The sequence below is a fragment of the Enhydra lutris genome, unplaced genomic scaffold (genome assembly GCF_002288905.1).
Source record: "Enhydra lutris kenyoni isolate GAN:26980312 unplaced genomic scaffold, ASM228890v2 scaffoldscaffold58, whole genome shotgun sequence".
NCBI lineage: Eukaryota > Metazoa > Chordata > Mammalia > Carnivora > Mustelidae > Enhydra > Enhydra lutris.
The window spans coordinates 5,198,167-5,219,756 of record NW_019154142.1 but is presented as its reverse complement, the minus strand read 5'-3'; the positions used below and the strand labels follow the sequence as shown (position 1 = coordinate 5,219,756).

At 36.6% G+C, this 21,590-nt stretch overlaps 1 protein-coding gene across 3 annotated transcripts in view; it reads right to left on the bottom strand.

Moving 5' to 3' along the window:
• Positions 1–21,590, bottom strand: part of LOC111158294 (cyclin dependent kinase 19) — a 168,240-nt gene that overhangs the window by 80,757 nt on the left and 65,893 nt on the right. For all 3 annotated transcript variants that reach the window (XM_022520229.1, XM_022520230.1, XM_022520231.1), the window contains exon 2: positions 21,507–21,582. In XM_022520229.1, the coding sequence (XP_022375937.1) occupies positions 21,507–21,582 (76 nt within the window). The remainder of the gene's footprint in view (positions 1–21,506; positions 21,583–21,590) is intronic.

Here is a 21,590-nt window from a genome sequence, read left to right as displayed (position 1 = left end):
AATGCAGAGAGTGTTCACAAAGCATTCAAAACAGTTAAGTCTTGGGAGGGGGGGTGGAAAGACAGGGTAACTGGGTGATAGACATTAAGGAGGGCATGTGATATAATGAGCACTGGGTATTATATAAGACAGATGAATCACAGGCCTATACCTCTGAAACCAATAATCACTGTATGTTAATTAATTGAATTTAAATTTTAATAATGTTCTAAAAAAATAAGTCTTCAGCTGACATCCACTAGCTGATATCCGTCAGCAATTTTTTTCACTATTATATCTCCACATCTGGAATTTATTGACTGAATCAGTAATTAAAGTACATTAAATACAACCTCCATAAATATATCTATGCCTCCAAAAATATAACCTATGGTAACATCAAAGGATTTCTTACAGATCTATAGCTTTCAAAAACTCCAGCAAGAGAATGGAAAGGAAAGAGCATGGTAGCCAAACTAGGACATATGCTTCTGGAATTGTGAAAAAGCCAGAAAGACTGAGTTAATAGGAATTAAACCAAATTTAGAGCAAGAAAAGTAATTAGAGATTATTAGGCTAAATGAAATAAGTTACTCAGAGAAAGACAAATTCCATATGATTTCACTCAAATGTAGAATTAAACAAAACAAATGAGCAAAAGAAAAAAAGAGAAAGACAAACCAAGAAACAGACTCTTAACTGTAGAGAACAAACTGATGGTTATGGCGGGGGGTGGAGGGTGGGTTATATAGGGGGATGGGGATTAAGGAGAGCCTAGGGCGGTGGAGGGATGGGGTATACACGGGATGGGGATTAAGGAGAGCCCTTGCTGTGATGAGCACCATGATGGGTAACAGGTGACATGTGGGACGTCTGGGTGGCTCAGTTGGTTAAGCGGCTGCCTTCGACTCAGGTCATGATCCCAGAGTCCTGGGATTGGGTCCCACATCGGGCTCCTTGCTTGGCAGGGAGCCTGCTTCTCCCTCTGCCTCTGCCTGCCACTCTGTCTGCCTGTGCTTGCTCGCTCGCTCTCCCTCCCTCTCTCTCTGACAAATAAGTAAAAAATCTAAAAAAAAAAAACAGGTGACATGTGACATATGGAACTGCTGAATCACTATATTGTATACCTGAACCTAATAGTCCATTGCATGCTAACTAACTGGAATTTAAATAAAACCTTTTAAAAAGAAGAAAAATGGGTTTAATAATTTGTTATAAATATGTCTTCCCTAAACCTTCTTGAAAAAATAATGAATTAAATTCTGAGATGAAACTGAGTATTACTAAAAGCCAACAGATAGTAAGAACCAGCTCAAAATGGATGATATAACTTAAAAATTTAAATGTAAAAAGATTTAAAATTACTTGACATTGATTTTACAAATGAGTAGACCAAAAAAAAAAAAAAAAAAAAAACCCTACAAAAACAAAAAAGAAAAGAAATCAGAGGAACAGATCCTGAACAAAATCCACCATGCAGCCTAAACAGTTGGAAAATCATTACAAGAGTATTATGAGCATCGCTCTTTGCACTAATAGTATTTCTTTTAAGATTTTTATGTATTTATTTGATAGAGAAAGAGAGACCACCAGCAGGGGAAGCAGCAGAGGGAGAGGGAGAAGCAGGTTCCCCCTTGCTGAGCAAGGAGCCTATGCTGGGCTCGATCCCAGGAACCTGGGATCATAACCTGACCTGAAGACAAGCTCTTAAAGGACTGAGCCACCCAGATGCCCTGCTCTAACAGTCTTATAAGCAGCCTACAAATTACTGGATACAGGTACTGTGTTTAAGCAGAACTTACAAATTATTTAACTGAAATTTGGCAAGATTTCCATTTCTTATTTAAGCTGTTCAAATCTTATTAACAGGAAAAAATGTCAATTTAATACAAATTCAAAAATGAACTTTTCTATAAGCAAGAAACTCACTGGGAAGCTCACATTACATTGATGTGTAAAATTCTCTGTTACAGTCTGCTTAAAAATGCTTTCTTAAAAATAAACAGCTATGTTCTGTTAGCTCGATTTTATAAATAAACTCTTACTGAAAGCATTTCTCTTTTTCAACCCAACTTGTGAAAGATGCAGCGTTTGCCGTAAGAAATCGGTAAGGTGTTGCTATGGGAACAATATTTTAATATTATTTTAAAACACCAGTAGCTTCAAAGAACAATGAAGTAAAGAAAAACTAAGGGAAAAGGGGGCAAAGAGTACCCTAATAGTTCACGATACAACCATTATTAATCATTCTGCAACAGAACTTCATATACCTTTTTTTTTTTTTTTTAAGATTTATGTATTTGAGAGAGAGAAAGAATGAGCAGGAGGAGGAGGAGGAGCAGAGGGAGAGAAAGAAACAGACTTCCTGCTGAGCAGGGAGCCAGACATGGGGCTCGATCCCAGGACCCTGAGATCATGACCTGAGCCAAAGTCAGAGGTTTAACAGACTGAGCCACCCAGGCGCCCCCATATACCTTTTTCTTTATGTACTTGTAGGGAAAGTATCAGGAGATACCTAAGGAGATAATAGGAGAAAGCCTAATAATGCCAGCTGTTTTGAGTAAACAGCTTAATAGGTCCTTCCTCCAAGAGTTAAAGAAGGAAAGGACTCATGTGTGAGCAAAAACTATTAAAGGGCCATAATTTTGGAAAGCCCTCAGAATCAAAGCGTAAGTGTTCTCAACAACTCAAGCCTGGAGAAAATGAGGCAGGGGGAACTAATTAAGTAATAACTGGTAACAGGTATGGCCTGAAAATATTCCCTGCCTAATTATAAATACATAAGTGAGGTTTTTCTTATCTTTATTGGGTAATTGAGAAAAATGTTTTAAACTAGTGGGTTAAGTTTATTTTATCTGTGTTAATAAAGAACTTCTTTTTTTAAAGATTTTATTTATTTGAGAGAGAGAGAGAGAGAGAGAGCACAAGCAGCAGGGAGCAGCAGAGAGAGAAGCAGACTCTCCGCTGAGCAGGGAGCCAGATGGTGGGCTCAATCCCAGGACACTGGCATCATGACCTAAGCCGAAGGCAGATGCTTAACTGACTGAGCCAGCCATGGACCCCAATAACTTTATTTTTGTTTATAGCAAACACACTATAATTAAGTGGGCAGGAAAGGCACTATATACTTCCAAAATATACCTTGCCTACAGAGAATGAAGCTCTTCAGTCAGACCCCTAAGACAAAGACTTAGGAGGAAAAAAGTCCACTGATGGCAATTCTTTTGCTAAAGAACAAAGAATATTTACTTCTAGATTCTAAATAGTAGCATGAAACATTTGGAAGGGTTAATAATGATAATACTTTGCATTAGCATAAAACCATAAAGTGTACAAAGTACTCTCACATAAATTAAATTGAATGCCATTTTTCCCCTAAAATATCAAGCTAGAATGGATAGCCATTACTACGTGGCACATCTGAACAGGTCAACAATATAATACTGAGTTTAAATAATAAATAATATGAACTTTTCAATAAGTAGGAAAGATGGAACCATACAAGATAGAGTTACATTATATAAGACAATTTCTCATGATGGATATCAAGACACATCATGCAAGTCAACCAATATATAAAAGATTCTTGGTTGAATTGTGATTAACACTAATCTAACACTAATATTATCTATGAAGCTTTGAGAATATCATGTCCAAAGTGGCCTCACTCCACTTACTCTACTATTCTTCCAAAATGTATTCATTCACAACCTTGTAGCACTAATTATATTCAAAAATGTATCTTGTGGGGCACCTGGGTGGCTTGGTTGAGCATCTGCCTTTGGCTCAGGTCATGATCCCAGGGTCCTGGGATGGAGCCCAGCATCTGGTTCCCTGCTTGGCGGGGTGTCTGCTTCTCCCTCTCCCTTTGCCAATCCCCCCCAACCTCATGTTCTCTCTCTCTCTCATTCTCTGTCTGAAATAAATAAAATCTGAAAAAAAGTGTCTTGTCTTCCCAACCAGCATATGATCAGCATGTAAGCTCCATAAGGGAGAGAACCATGTCATGGATTGCTATCTTTGAACAGGATCCCCAGGCAATATACAGGCCCATAAAGTTTGAGAATTTCTGGACTGTAGAATGACCGGCTGTGATAATAATGGAGATAAGCTGATATAGAAAGGATACAGGCAAATCCATAAAGATAGAAAGTACGTTAGTGGTTGCCATGGGCTGAGGGCAGTGCGGGGAAGGGACATGACTACCACTGCAGGGTACAGGGTTTCTTTATGGGGTAATGAAAATGTTCTGGAGTTAGTAGTGATGGTTGCACAACTGTGTGAATATACGAAAAATCAATGAACTGTACACTTTAACCTGATGAGTTTTATGGTATGTGAATTATATCTCAATTTTAGAAAAGAATATAATAGCACTGGACCCTCTGCAGTCCCTCCCCCGAAGGAGTCTGATTGCTTCAATACTATATGGTTGACTATTAATATTAAATATAGAGAGTTACATGGAAAACTATTCCCTTGAATAAAACCACCCAGCTTTCTCTACTTGTATAAACTATACTTTGTTCACTGTTGTATTTTATATAGATTGTGAATGGCAAATCATCTATGTCTTCATAAAGAGAAAAAAGAAGAACGGGTAATGAAGAGCTTCGGCAGAAAGTCTTAATTATAAGACTGTAATAATTTTAGTCTAATTATATTACTATTATATCATCTTCTGTATCTTTCCCAAAACTAAGCAATCAAATCTGTGAAATTCAGGTCAACCTCTTGCCTACCTCTGCTCTTTTGCTCAGTCATCCACCAAGCTGATCAAGAGAGAAACGCTGTGGTCATCCTTGTCCTCTCTTGCATTCCCCGACACTAAATGTCTGCTTCCTCCAATCCCTTTATTATGTTCCAACACAAACCACTATCATCTTTCATTTTGCCTTCAGCAAAAGCTTCTCAACAGGTATTCCTCCATCCATTCTTGCCCCCCCTCCAATCCACTGAAAAGGCAAGGATGGTTTTTAAAAATCGAACTTATGGGACACCTGGATGGCTCAGGCGGTTAAGCTTCTGCCTTCAGCTCAGGTCATGATCCCAGGGTCCTGGGACTGAGTCCCACATCAGGCTCCTTGCTCAGCAAGAAACCTGATTCTTCTCTATCTCTGCCTGCCACTCCCCTGCTAGTGCTCGCTCTCTCTCTCTCTCTCTCTGACAAATAAATAAATAAAATCTTTAAATAGATAAGTATATAGATAGATAAATGAAATCGATTTAATACTGTCTCTCTTAAAAACCTTCAATGGCTTCCTGATACTCTTAGGATAAGCCTCAGTAATTTACAAAGCCATTCAAGATGGCCCAGCCCTGTTAACATAACATTCCTATCCCCAACTCTTTCTCTCAACCCAACCATATTAGACTTTTATTCCCTTAATGCACCAAACTCTCTAGTCTTTATTTTGTATTTTTTATACTACTAGTATTTTATTGAGGTAGAATTTACATATAGTAAAACACACAAGTCTTAAGTGATCGGCTTGAATTCTGACAAACATAGACATCTATTTAACCATCAACTAGATCAAGACAGAGAATATTTTCATCACTCCATAAAGTTCCTATGTACCATTTCTACCCAACCCTTCCCCCAACTCCATGCAATCACAATTCTGATTTCTATCACAATAGGAATTTCTGTCATTCCTGAATCTCATATAAATGAGATCATATCCATATATATTCTTTTGAGTCTGGCTTCTTTTATTCAACTTAACATTTCAGATATTCATCTTTGTTACTGTATCAGTTTCCTTTTTTAGAGTTAAGTAGTAATCTTTCCTATAGATATACCATAAATTGTTTATTCATTCTCTGATTGATGGACATTTGAACGGTTTCCTGTTTGGGGCTATTATGAATAAAGCTTTTATGAACATTCTTCTATAAGTGTCCTATGTTTGTATGCATTAACTGTTCTTGAATTATACACCTACAGATGGAATTGCTGGGTCAGACAATGTGTCTATGGATAAATTCATCAGAAACTGCCAAGTTTTTTCACCAACGTGTCTATACCATTCTACACTTTCACCAGTGCCAGTTACTACATATCCTCACCAACGATGATAACTCTTCCTAATCTTAGCCATTACAGTGTATGTATAGTAACTTTTAATCTAATTTTTTAATCAAAATGATATATTTATAATTTTCAAAAATAAGACAACATAGCAGAGATTATAATCTAACAATCCTCTGATCATCCCTCCCCTTCCCTATATACAACCACTTTTAACTTTTTCTGGTTTGGGTTCTCCTGATTATTTCCTATCTCTAAGCGTTTATATCACTATTCTTGACTTAACTTTAAACGTTATTGGGTTTCATGTATTATAGATGGAAGTACAGTTCATTTGCCATGCTCCATCTCCATGTTCCCTCTTTATCTTCTTATACTCAGATGATCCTTTTCAGTTCATCTATTGTTTACTTTAAAAATTATCCTTAACACAAATTTCTTGTTTCAACTTTGGATAGCGAATTTATCATTCAGACATTACTGAAGGTGACCCTAGCTACAGTAGCAATTAAACCCAAAAATTCCAGTTGCTTAACACAATAGAAATTTATATAATGCTCTTGCAATAACTAATAATTTAGTAGGCTTAAGAGAATTAAAACAGTGTACTTTGAGAACATACTTGTTCATAAAATTAAGAGCATCCAGGCTCATTCTCTCTCATTTCTGGGCCTTCCCACCTGTTGTTTCCTTAGGCCAAATGCTCTTCCCCACTTCTTCCCTTCTTTACCCAGCCAGCTCCAAAGTGTCCTTCAGATTTACACAACCACAAAAATCCCTACAGAGCCCTCCCGACTCCCTCGTAAGGGCTATGTGTTCTTCCAGCATTGTGCTTAACTGTCCTAACACTGATTACATTGTGTTGAAATCTGTGTTTTCTTACCTGTGTCCTTCAAAACTATAAACTTTTTAAAGGAAAAGGAAAAATTTTGTTCACTGCTTCTTCCTCGATTACAACAGATACTCAAATACTTCATGAAAAATCAACTTATTTAAATAATTATTCATATACATATTATTTCTGTCACTTATCCATTAAGTCACACACAGTTAGGGGAAGGAGAATCAGAAGGGATCCCAAATTTTAGATAATACAAATAGTCCACAAAGTTTAATTTTATATTTCATCACCATTTTTTTTAAAGATTTTATTTATTTATTTGACAGACAGAGATCACAAGTAGGCAGAGAGGCAGGCAGAGAGAGAGGAGGAAGCAGGCTCCCCGCCGAGCAGAGAGCCTGATGTGGGGCTCGATCCCAGGATCCTGGGATCATGACCTGAGCCGAAGGCAGAGGCCTTAACCCGCTGAGCCACCCAGGCGCCCCTAATTTTATATTTCAAATAATAATTGGCTTAAGCAGAAAGCTTAAAATCTTCTAATACTGGGAAAACTTCAGAACAAACACAATTGTTAATACTGTTAATGTAACAAATTCAAACTATTGCATTTATTCAATAATTTATTAAGAGGCCACTTTGTTCCAAGCATTGTACTAAACAGATTCCAAAAATTCAAGAGTGAATATATCAGACACAATCCCTGACCTAAAAATTATGAAGGCAGAGTAAATCTATACTGAAAATACCTTTAATGTATTATGAACAACAACAACAAAAAAACCCACAAAAATGAGAATCTCAACTTTAAGAAGTCCAATGGCTTATTAATTTTTGTTTTCAAAAAAGCACTTCAAATTCTTAATTAATAACTTAATTGAGCAATTGTTTATATAATAAAGGATTTCCTTATGCCTCTGGGAAAATTCTGAGTAAAAACCTACATATCTTGCATAACTGAACAGACAGGAAGACAGTCCCGAATAAGAAGAAAAACAGATAAAACAAGCATAGTCTTTGTGGCTACAGTTGTGGAACAGATCTACTTTTGGCAAAGAGCAGAAAAAAAGAAAATACCTAAGAAATAAGGCAGAAATAAAAAGAGAAATATCAAATAGGATAAACAATAGAAGAAGTAGTAAGTGAAGTGAAAAATCAAATGACAAAATAAAAGTATTATCTAACGTGCTAATGAGCTTCACTCTTACATTCCAGATTCAAGGTAAAAATCTGGGGAATGAGAATCTCCTACAGCACTGTGAAGCCCACAAGTTAATCAATTTATATACACCACAATATACGTTAGCACAACACAAAAAACAGTGCTAATTCAATGGTACCCAAAACCACACACTGCAACCCAACTCCATGTTTCATAATTAGGTATGCATCTAAGATCTGGTTAGCATTTAGATATCATAATAAAAATGCCTGATTCTGCAGCCTGCGTGGCTCAGTAGGTCAAGCATGAGACTTCTGATTTCAGCTTAGGTCACGATCTCAGGGTTGTGAGATTGAGCCCCACTATGGGCTCTGTGCTGGGTATGGAGCCTGCTTAAAATTCTTTCTCTCTCCCTTTGCCGCTCCCCATCTTCCCTCTCTTTAAAGAAGAAAAAAAATAGCCTGATTCTTATATATTTAAATATGTTATTTCATTACAAACTACTTTCTTTTGCTTTTTTCATAATAAAGGTTTATCATTATCATTATGTTTTTAGTTATGCATGAAAATAGGTTATATTATCTATAAATTTCAGTTCAGGATAGTAAATAGAACTATACAATAATTCTTATAAAGGGGGAATTAATTAGGTCAACTGGCATTAAGGAGCACTACTACAGCATCTAGGAAGGAAGTTATTGGATAACAAGGCATGTGTATCTTAACTTTACTAGATATACAAATTGTTTTCCTCAGTGCTGTAATATAATAATTTACAATTCTACTAGCACTATGTGACAGTTTCAGTATTCCAAATCATTGCAAATACTGGATGCTGTTACCAATCTAGTGGGCAAAAGCATACCTTATTATGGTTTTAGTTTCTGTTTCTCTGACAAGTAACATAATTGAGCATCTTTTTTATTTATTGGCCAATAATGTTTCACTTTTTTTAAAGTTCTTATTTAATTCTTTAGACGCCTTTTCTATTGGATTAAAATTACCTAAGATTAGGGGAGCCTAGATGGCTCAGTTGGTTGAGCATCTGACTCTTGATCTCAGCTAAGGTCTCTATCTCAAGGTTATGATTTCAAGCCCTATGTTGGGCTCACGGGGGATTAAAAAAAAAAAAAAAAAAAAAAAACCCTAACTTTAAGAATTCTTTCTGAGGGAGAATAACTTAAACACCATACACCATGCCAGCAACATCCAAAGGCCAAAACAACAAATAAAATTGGGCTTCTTGGGGCACCTGGGTGGCTCAGTGGGTTAAGCCTCTGCCTTCAGCTCAGGTCATGATCTCGGGGTCCAGGATCGAGCCCCGCATCAGGCTTTCTGCTCAGCAGGGAGCCTGCTTCCCCCGCTCCCGGCCCCTCTCTTTACCTGCCTCTCTGCCTACTGGTGATCTCTGTCAAATAAATTTTAAAAATCTTTTTTAAAAAATAAAAAAATTTTAAAAAAATAAAATTAGGCTTCTCAATCAGATTCTTTTAATATAAGATGGTAGGGCACACTTAGCAGATAGGCAGACAATCTGGAAGGGAAAAAAACTTCTTTTTTAAATTAGAACTTAGAAAAAAAGGTGACAAAGCAGTTTGTACTCAAATCTGTTATTACTACTATGAAAATAAGATTTTCAAATATCTTTTTCTCTTCTTGATATGGTTTTACTATGAAGAATACTTAGCATTATCTTGGGTAAATTTCAATCCTCTGGCAGTTATTCAGTTCCAAATGCTAATTTACCGTCAACTATTCGAATGTTGTATTGTCTAATAATATCAGTAAAATCTACAAACTGTAGAAATTCCAGTTAGAATGAATTTCTCCTAAGTAGCCTATTCAAACCTCGAAATTACTGAGTTGCTGAGTATGTTCAGAAGCCTGTAAGCCAACATTTATGTTTAATCAGTTCATCCCACTCCCATTATACACTGCCTTTTATAATAATACCAAATATCTAGGGATGCCTAGGTGGCTCAGTTAGTTGAATGGCTGACTCTTGATTTCAGCTCAGGTCATGATCTCAGGGTCCTGGGATGGAGCCCCACGGTAGGCTCCACGCTCAGCAGGAATTAGCTTGAAGATTCTCTCTCCCTCTGCTTCTGCTCTTACCCCCTTCTCCCACTTAACACACATACACACACACTCTCTCTCTCTCTCTCTAAAATAAATAAAAATCTTTAAAAAAATAGAATTACCTGTTTCTGAATAATAATCTTCCTCCTTTCAATATGCAGTCTATTAACTCTAGTTTGTATCTGTTAAAGTTCTATTTCTTTTTTTTAAGACTTTTATTTATTTATTTGACAGAGAGAGAGAGATCACAAGTAGGCAGAAAGGCAAGCAGAGAGAGAGGGGGAAGCAGGCTCCCTGCTGAGCAGAGAGCCCGATGAGGGCCTCGATCCCAGGACCTTGAGACCATGACCTAAGCCGAAGGCAAAGGCTTAACCCACTGAGGCACGCAGGCGCCCTAACATTCTATTTCATCTTAACAAACCATCAGAATGGTGCAAAGTCATTTAAGTCAAAGACCTGTATTAAAAATGTGAACAGCTTATGTCACCAGAAAAAGAGATATAAAGCCAAAGTAACCGAACAGTAATATGAGACTATGTCATTATGATAATCCACTGGTACTTGAAGTAACTAAGCTGCTTTGCCTAATTATACTAAATTCTTAGCTATCATGTGTTATTGTATCAAAACCCTAATTATGGGCTCTCCCTATTTCTGATCCCTATCACATTAGATTACCCCATTCACTAGCTCTCTACTGACTCAAGACAGCTACTGACTGACTAAGAACCTCCATGCCTCATTTACCTGGTTACTTCCTGAAACCCCAGCTGCCTCCCACGTCCCCAGTCTTCTCAGCTCCCTCATTATCCCTGCCCTCCTTTATTTCTCCCAGGCAATATCCTAGTCCCCAATCCTCACTGTTTGGATAAGACAGTTTCTTTCCCTTTTTTCTGGTTGCTGTAAAGCCCCCTAACCTGTGACACTATGGCTAATCTTCCCTAATCCCTACTCTAGTTTCTAATGCCTCAGACCCCTGGCCAGTGACCTGGATGTGAAGAGCCTATTTCCTTTTAGAAAACTATGACAAGGCAAGGTATAGCCTAATATATAAGACTTTAATTATGAACATGTTTCTCCCTCAAAACAATGTTATAAGTAGTGCTCAGGTATGGTAGTACTAGAGTCCCACAGCTCAGTTACCTACGGGTAAACAGGTGTTGGTACAGTAGACTGGTAACCTGGGCATGACTTACATCAGTGTTCCCTGAAGCAAATGACATTTCAAACAACTGGCTTAAAAAATAAAGACTTAGCGGGGCACCTGGATGGCTCAGTAGGTTGAGCGTCTGACTCCTGGTTTTCACTCAGGTCATGGTTTTGGGGTCACGGAATTAAGCCCCATATAGGGCTCTGCACTCAGTGCAGGGTCTACTTGAGATTCTCTCCCTCTGCCCCTTCCCCCACACTCACATGCGCTCCTCTCTCTCAACTAAATAAACAAATAAATCTTTTTTTAAATAAATAAAATAAAGACATCCATCTTCCAAAAAAACCCTGTTCTGTATTCTCTCAGCAAGCAACACTATGTTACAAAGAGCAGTGATCAATTTCTGTTAATTGACTGATATATTTGAAGGAATGGGGGCATGAGGGCAAAATCATATCTGCTGCTACAAGTACGTTTTAAATATAATCCAGCATTCACAGACAACAGTGAAGTAATTGAATTTTTACAAGTATATTTACTGGCCTCCTGTTTTTATTACTGATCAAAGCTAAGGCCACTAACAACTTACCTTTGCATCACATTGACAAATTCAACTTAAGAGAAAGGAGGAAACCTAACCTTCACTGAGAACTGATTATGAACTAAAACGTTTATATGCTTTAAAAATGCTGTGATAGTAGGTACCATTAATCCTATTTTAGACAGGAAGAAACTAAGGTTCACAGAAATTAGGTATTTCAATAGTTGGGTTATGAATAATTTTTATTAGGCCAAAAAAAAAATAGAGAGAGATTGGATGTTTAATTCCAAATCCAAATAAATCAGAATAAGTAGTCTGAAGGATGAACTAGAAACATAATTAGAAATTAGCCATATTTTAACCCAAGAGCTTAGAGGCCCATGTAGTGTACATCACTAAAATATATGCTAAGGTCAGACTCTGCTCTCACAGGCAACTCCTCCCTCCTAAGAACTGTTAAGATTCTTGAACATATCTGGAAAAAAGTATTTGTCCAAGTATTTCGTGTGATTTAGCTGATATTCTGGTTCCACAGTACAGCTGAGAATGACCTGGAACATAAGCAAGAGACTCAGAGGCTCAGAGAATCTGAGAAATCTGGGCAATCTGTGGGCGGCTGCATGGTCGGCTTCCTTGGAAATGCTAGCCCTAGAGGCAACTCAAGACATAACCCGACTCCCTGTTCAAATAGCTTCATTTTTAAAATCCCGATTATACGTCAATATAATTAATTTAATTAAACTAGCTTCATTTCTACAGCTACCTAGAAAATGGGTCCTTGAAGAGCAACGTGCCCAAGACATACAGAAGTAATGGTGAAGTGCAGATATGACTCCAAGTCTTTCTGAATCGAAAGTCCATATTCCTTCTCAGTTTACAATCTGAAGCCAAAGCCAATTTTTTTAAAAAGTTTTTGAAGTTTTCCTACTTTGATCTCTTATTCTGAATCTAAGTTACCAAATTTAAGTTAAATTTTATAATTTAGTATCTTCTATAATATGCTTCAAAAATTAAATGTATAGAGCCTTAAAAATAATTTACTTTGACCAGTGAAAACAATTTCAACTAAAAATTACATTTTCTTTGATTAGAGTTTAAATAGGAAAAGTTGTTACTGTCAGTAATAGTAATAATAGTAATAAGAACCATTTACTGTGCATTTATACTCAGGCTGTAAGATAAGCCCTTTTCATACCACTATCAGATTTATTTTCAGTGATATTATTTTCAGTGATATTTAGTGATACTAAATATCACTAGTATAATTTTGATTCAATATTATTTAAGAGAAAAAGAAGCAACACTAAAAAAATAGGGAATAGTCAATTAAATCTAATCTAATTAGAGCAGGAAGATGAAATTAATCATTTTATATTTTTAGAATTGAAATAACTAATTTATTTGATTTATTTAGTAGGGAGGATACTGATACAGCAAAAAGCCAACTCTTCCAATTACACACCCATTCTTCACAGACAGAAAGGAACTACAGAAACCACAGGCCCCTAAAGGCGCTGCTTCCAACCAACTAGTCTATTCTCCTAAACAAGAAGACTGAAGAGTGAGTTTTCAGTTACATATATGACCCATGTTACCATACCAATCCATGTTCCCTCACCATAACACACACACACACACACACACACACACACACACACAAACATACACACATAAAAAAATGGTGAGGAAAACCAATTTTATCTTTTCCAAAACTGTTCCTTCTCACCTTAGTTACCTTTATTAAAAAAAACTCAGAAACTACATGACTCACCTCTTTTCTAGCACTGGAAACAATAGGTATTTATTAATTATTTTTTTAAAAGGTTTTATTTATTTATTTGACAGAGAGAGCAAGAGAGCACAAGCAGGGCAAGCAGCAGAGGGAAAGGGAGAAACAGGCTCCCCGCTGAGCAGGGAATCCGATGTGGGACTCGATCGCAGGACCCGGGGATCATGACCTAAGCCAAAGGCAGATGCTCAACTATCTGAGCCACCCAGGAGCCCCAACAATAGGTATTTAAGTCAGCTTCTGAGAATACAAAGATTTACTGCTAGTCTTCTCAGAAGAAACAAAGTGGATTGAAATAGAAGCACACACACACAGATATACACACACACACACACACACAATGATAAATTATAAGAGACTCGTGACCTAACATATATAGTAAGGCAGACAGATCCACCACAAGACTGAGGAATCTGCTTGTCACTCCTCTTACCTCTCCCTTCTACCTTCTCAGCTCTTGAAAGGAAATGAAAAGTGCTATACATGGTTCCTCCCTATCAACTGACACTATATCCATTTCCCAGATTCATCCTAAAATAATCCCAAACCCTATGCCCAACTCATACAACATCCTATTTTTCATTGTAAGAATCACCAAGAATATATTTATTTTGCCAAGAAAGCTAAATATATTATACATACATATGAGAAAAGTAGTAAATATCACTATTCAATCATTGCAAGAAAAAAACACATTTTAAAAAGGAAAAAAAAAATCTATGCTGAGTCTTCAGTACCAAAAGTAAACTTTTGTTTGTTTCTAAGGAGAACACAAGGACCACACCAAAGAACAGATTTTGCTCAAAGGCAATTTCATACATAATTTATTTAGTTCTAGTATCCTAAAATCATGCCAAACTTTTTATATAGTTATTATATAAAAATAATTATTAAATAATCATATTAAAAGTCTACTGGGAAAAAAAACTTTTCTACTTTTAGTGGTTTTCACAAAAACTTAGTATTATAGTTTGATTTTGTCTCCTTCATAGAAAGGGTAAAATACCTGAATTACACATCTATTTCCACAAATCTATACCTCTATAAAGTTGGACACATATATAAGGAAAAATTTGTATTCCATGCAACATAAAAGCAATTAAGAGGATATAATTAATCTTGATAAGAATAAGCAGGTATTTCTCAACCTTCAATATAAGAAACTTTAACAAAATAGTTTTAAGGTTGATAAAAAGAAATATATTAGTAAGAACTGGAACCTTCCTCATAGACATTTTAAAGTTCTTTTCAAGGAATCCACAGCAAATGTACATTTTATCAATTGCATTTCACACATTTAAAAAAGCAAAAGCTTATTCTTTGATGACAGGGGTAAGTTTCAGGCATTCCACTGAAGTTTACATAGTGGCCTGTTAGACCCCCATAGTGGCAAGAGAGGTGAAGAAATGGTGGCAAGTCTGTTAACTGCCATTCCACCCTGTCCACTCTGTGCTATGCAGAAAAACTGCAAGGGACAGTACCTTACAGCTGATCCCATCTGTCACCTGTCACCATGGAATCATCGGTGCTAGGTGCTGGCAGTTACCCAGAGTCTGGACAAAACTGTGCAGAGGTGAATGAGGAAATGGCAAATGAAAACCAGCAGTCAAGAAGATAGCAAGAGGGGCGCCTGGGTGGCTCAGTGGGTTAAAGCCTCTGCCTTCGCCTCGGGTCGTGATTCCAGGGTCCTGGGATCGAGCCCCATATCGGGCTCTCTGCTCAGCAGGGAGCCTGCTTCCCTTCCTCTCTGCCTGCCTCTCTGCCTACTTGTGATCTCTGTCTGTCAAATAAACAAAAATCTTAAAAAAAAAAAAAAAAAAAAAAGAAGATAGCAAGAATGATAGGAAGTCAGGTTTTCTCTATTTCTCTTCCCTCCTCAGCCTATGCCTCTGCCCTGCTTCCCTGACTAATTTTCCTTTCCGTCTGTCTTCACTTTCTTTAGGAACAGCTCTATTTTTTGAAGAGTATTCAGGAGTTATATATATTTTTACATTTATATATATTATATATATATGTATGTATGTATATAAAGATTTTATTTTTAAGTAATCTCTACACCCAACATGGGGTTCGAACTCACAACCCTGAGATCAAGAGTCACAGACTCTGGGCACCTAAGTGGTTCAGTCAGTTAAGCAGCTCAGGTCATGATCCTGGGGTCCTGGGATGGAGCCTCGCATTGGGGGCTGGGGAGTGGTTTATGGAGTCGTCTACATTCTCCTGGATCTACAGTCCAGTCCCTCTTCACCCACCTTACACTCTCTGTCCTTCTACCATATCAAACAGAAAAATCCAAATCTGCCTTCTCACACAGGGTTGCTAATGAAGAGAACCATACAGTCATGCAGACTGGTCCCATGACTCATCTCCTCCTTTAGGTGAACTACAATGCTTCTATAATCTTATCTTTGATCAGCAAATTTTCACATATCCTTCATCAATTACCTCAAATGCTCATCACTTAACACCACACCCACAAAAAAGGAGGCACAGAAGAATGTAACTACCTCATCATCTCCCTAGCAAACTGACATATGTCGACATCAACATTTCTTCTCTCACTGCAGTTTCCGAGGATAAACTAAGTATTCCATTTCCTATTGATGGCCCATCCTTCCAGCTGGGCTATGATCCACTAATTTTTACAAATTCTTCATTTATAGACCCTTTATCCACTAATAAACCCATACAGCTTTACTGATTTTCCTCCAAATTTACTGAGATATAATTAATGTGCAATAACCTGCACAAATTTAAAGCATACCATTTATGAGTCTTGACATAGCTGCACACCCAGGAAACCACCATGACAATTAATATGATGAAGACTTACATCGTCTCCAAAGATTCCTCATACTCCTTTGTAATATTTTCATTTCCATTTCACCCTCAAGCAATCACTGATCTACTATCTACCACCATAGATTAGTTTGCATTTTCCAGAATTTTCTATAAATGGAACCAGGTAGGAAAGAGTGCAACTAGAAAAAAAAAAAAATACTGTAACTATGCCCATGTGCAAAACTGTGGGCATGTCCAGGAAACAGATAAAAAAGGCTCCAATTTCTTACCCATTAAGGCTATACAAGCAGGATATGAATGCTAAAGCAGAGTCCCAAATTAAACAGCAATAAGATACTTATTAGAACAGCTAATATCCAGAACACTGACAATAATAAATGCTAGAAACAAGAAATGTAGAGCAACAGGAACTTTCATTCATTGCTGGTGGGATTACAAAACCGTACAGCCACTTTGGAAGATAGTTCGGTGGTTTCTTCCAAAGTACACATACTTCTACCATATAATCCAACAATTATATTCCTTGGTGTTTACCCAAAAGAGCTGAAAGTTATGTCCACAAAAACATGCATATGTCCATATATGCATGCACTGTTCATAGCAGCTTTATTCATAATTGCCAAAACTTGGAAGCAACCAAGATGTACTTCAGTAGATGAATAGACAAATGCACTACGGTACACCCAGACAATGGAATACTATTTAGTGCTAAAAAGAAATGGGCTATCAAGTCATAAAAGACATGAAGGAATCTGAAATGTCCATTACTAAGTAAAAGAAGCCAATCTGAAAAGGACACATACTGTATGATTCCAACTATAGGACATTCTGGAAAAGATAAAACTACGGAAACAGTAAAAGGATCAATGGTTGTCAGGGGCCAAGCAAGGTGGGAAGGCGTATAAGATAAATATGCAGAGCATAAGGGATTTTTAAGGCAGGGGAAATATTCTGCATGATACAATAATAACAGATACCTGTCATTAAATATTGTCCAAACCCACAGAATATACAATACCAATAGTGAAACCTAATGTAAGCTATGGATTCTGGGTATCAACATAGGTTCATCATTTATAACAATTGTACCACTCTGGTGGGGGATGTTGATAATGAGGTAGGCTATGATAGGTGGAGGAGGGAATATATGAGAAATCTCTATAGACTTTCTACTCAATTTTGCTATAAACTTAAAACTGCTCTAAAAAATAAAGCCTATTAAAAGAGACACAAAGTAATTTTGGGGTTGAAAAGTACAACAACTAAAATGAAAATTTCAGAAGCATATCTGAGTTGGCAGAACAAAAAATCAGCAAACTTGAAGGTAGGGAATTGAAAATATCCTGTCTATAACAAATAGGAAAAAAAAAATTAGGAAAAATAAGCAGAGTCTCTGAGACCTGTGGGACACCAACAAGCCTATAAACATGTGCATGTTGGGGTCTCAGGAGAAAACAAGAGAAAGGGGCAGAAACAGTATCTGAAGAAATGATGGCTAAACATTTTCCAAATTTTATTGAAAAATATTAACCTATACATCCAAGAACACAACAAATTCCAAATAGGATCCACACTTACACACATATAGTCAAATTGTCAAAGGAGAAAAAAAAGAATCTTGAAAGTAGCAGGAAAAAAACTCATTGTGTACAAGAGATTCTCATAAATTTACCAACTGACTTCCCATCAGAAACCAGGGAGGCCAGAAAGCAGTGGATTAATATAGTCAAAGTGATAAAAGAAAAACACTGTCAAATAATTCTATATCCAGCAAAACTATCCTGCAAAAATCAAAGGAGAACCGGTGAGGAAAGAAAAAAGAAGCAGCAAGTAAGACATTCCCTAATACAAAAGCTGAGACAATTCATCACTAGCAGATCTGTTTTATAAAAATTATATTTTTATAACTGGAGACCTTCAGGTAAAATGAAAGGGCTACAGACAGTAATTTATCTACACAAAAAGTAAAGGGCACTGGTAAAGGTAAAAACATGGGTTTAAAAAAAAGAGCATAAATGTATTTTTATTTGTAAATTTTTTCTTGTATATGATCTAAAAAACAACTACATAAAGCAATAATTACAAAACTGTGTTAGCAGGCTTGTAAGGTACAAAGAAGTATGTATTCACTTAGCCATTACATAAGAACATCCATGCTCAACTTACATCAAAATTGCTATCACACTGGAGCTAGGTCATTCAGGTAGTGATAAAATACTACTCAATCTAGAAACTGCATACTTTCTAAACATCTATTAAGCAAATTCTCAATAAAACTATGAAGACTGTGAATGGGTCATGCTTTTCCAGCTTCTGCACAGCAAAATAAACAAAATGAAAAGGCAACTTACAGAATGGGAGAAAATATTTGCAAACCATATATCTGATAAAAGGTTAATATCCAAAATAAAGGGGAGCCTACATGGCTCAGTCACTTAAGCACCTGTTCTTGGTTCAGGTCATGATCCCATAATCCTGGGATCAAGCCCTGCATCCGGCTTTCTGCTCAGCAAGGAGTCTGCTTCTCCCTCTGCCCTACCCACTCACCGCCCCCATGCTTGCTCACTCTCTCAAATAAATAAATAAAACATTTTAAAAGAAAAAAAAAGAATATCCAAAATATATCAGAAACTCATACAACTCAATAGTTTAAAAAGAAAATCCAATTTTAAAAAATAGGCAGAGGAACTGAATAGACATTTTTCCAAAGACAACAAACAAATGGTCAACAGGTACAAAAAAGGAGCTCAACGTTACTAATCATCAAAGAAATGCAAATCAAAACCACAATGAGGTATCACTTCACACCTATATAATGACTATCATCAAAAGACAAGAGATAACAAATGCTAGTGAGGATGTAGAGAAAAGGGAACCCATGGATTCCTCATCATAGAGAAGTCTCTGTTTCAAAAACAACATCTACAACTAGGCTTTCATTTCCTAATAACTAATACCTTAAATATCAGCTTTTTTTTTTCCCGGGTGCCTTGGTGGCTCAGTTGGTTAAGCAACTGCCTTTGGCTCAGGTCATGATCCTGGAGTCCTAGGATAGAGTCCCACATCAGGCTCCCTGCTCAGCAGGGAATCTGCTTCTCTCTCTGACCCTCCACTTTTCATGCTTTCTCCCTCTCATTCTCTCTCTCAAATAAATAGAATCTTTAAAAAAAAAAAAACAACTCTTTTAAAAAAAAAATCAGCTTTTCTCCTAATTAACTCATAGAAAGTGAATTAATACTATACTAAATGATGGTACTCTAAAATAGCAAAATTGCACACTATATTCATATTGGTTGAGATAATATGTTTAAGAATTTTAGGGAACTAAAAAATCACTTACCAAATGCTTCATAGAAAGCTGCCAAGCTAAAGTTTTTTAAACAATATATTTATATTCTAAAGCAAACTTAGGATCATGGACTGCTAGTAGAAATTTTTTTTGTTCTGTTTATTCACTTATTAATTCAACAAACATTTATGGATCACCAGCTATGTGCCAGGCACATAGCAACTGGGGATAAAAAGACAAAGTCTCTACCCCTTAAAGTGTGCACAGTCTACAGAAGAGCTCCCAATCCGAAAGCAAAGAATTTATGACTAGAAGAGACTTTATAGTTCCATTATTTCACAAATAAAGAAACCAGCATTCGTGGCTAATAAGCCACTCAGGCCAACAGACACTCAGGTCTACAGATTTCCTGCTCCTGCGCTCTTTGCACAACACATTTTCTCTGACTGAGCGGTGATGGAGTCCTTCCATGTGAGTGAGGCAGAAACATGGAACTGGGAACAATATGTGGAGAGTTACCAAATTAGAAACTGAAACACCTAATGGACACAGATAATATAAATATTTAACAATTTAGTGACAGAAATCCCTAATAGATCTGATATCATGATAAAGCCCGAAAAAGAAACTAAAGAACTAAAATAAGAAACTGAACTAAAATGAGGTAATATAATGAATGGTAAGCCTTCAAAGCCACAATTATGGCTTTGCCTCTGTTTATTGATAATGTTAAAAGGGAATATTAAAAGTACTTATTTCATATGACTGTTGTGAAAAGTAAATTAATTAAGTCTTGAAAGCACTTAGTAAACCTAATACATACTCAGTAAACGTCAGCTACTGTTATAGACAATCATTTTTTTTTAAGATTTTATTTATTTATTTGACAGACAGAGATCACAAGTAGGCAGGCGGGGGTGGAGGGCAGGGGCGGGGGAGGAAGCAGGCTCCCCGGTGAGCAGAGAGCCCGATGTGGGGCTCGATCCCAGGACCCTGGGATCATGACCTGAGCCAAAGGCAGAGGCTTTAACCCACTGAGCCACCCAGGTGCCCCTAGACAATCATTTCTTAAATGTACAAGTATGTCATATAAAGACAAAAAAATGATCTTTCTTTAAGGATTTATCTTATTATTATAATGATAGCCCTATTTTTCTAGCACTCAGTAAAATCTAGTATTAAAACATGTATTTAAAAAAATATATTTAATATGGGGCGCCTGGGTGGCTCAGTGGGTTAAGCCGCTGCCTTCGGCTCAGGTCATGATCTCAGGGTCCTGGGATCGAGTCCCGCATCGGGCTCTCTGCTCGGCAGGGAGCCTGCTTCTCTCTCTCTCTCTCTCTCTCTCTCTCTCTCTCTCTGACTGCCTCTCTGTCTACTTGTGATCTCTCTCTGTCAAATAAATAAATAAAATCTTTAAAAAAATATATATATATATATATTTAATATGCATAATATATAATATCACCCTTTCTCTGTAGGCATATATCAGTCCTAAAATTACAAGAATAAAATTATTATTTTATTAACAATGAACTGTATTAATAAAAAGTTCTATTGATTAATTATATTATTAATTATATTAATTCATAATTTAAATTAATTAAATCATCTTGTAGTTCAGTATTCCTAAGATTATAAATCCTAAATATCATTAAAAGAATGTTGAAAGGTGACTTTCAATTAAAAAATTTATGCAGCTTTTTTCATCTTATATAAAATATCATTGAACTAATCGACATCTTTGAAATAGATGGAATACATCAATGAAACTATTTCATATTAATACCATTCATCATCCAATATCAATAACAAAATAAATAACATATTGATATCCACTTACTGCAATCTCTCTGCAAGCCGACATGGATATTCCTGTGCCTTCAATTTGCTTCAGTGCATATTCCTTTTCATCTTTTCTGCATAT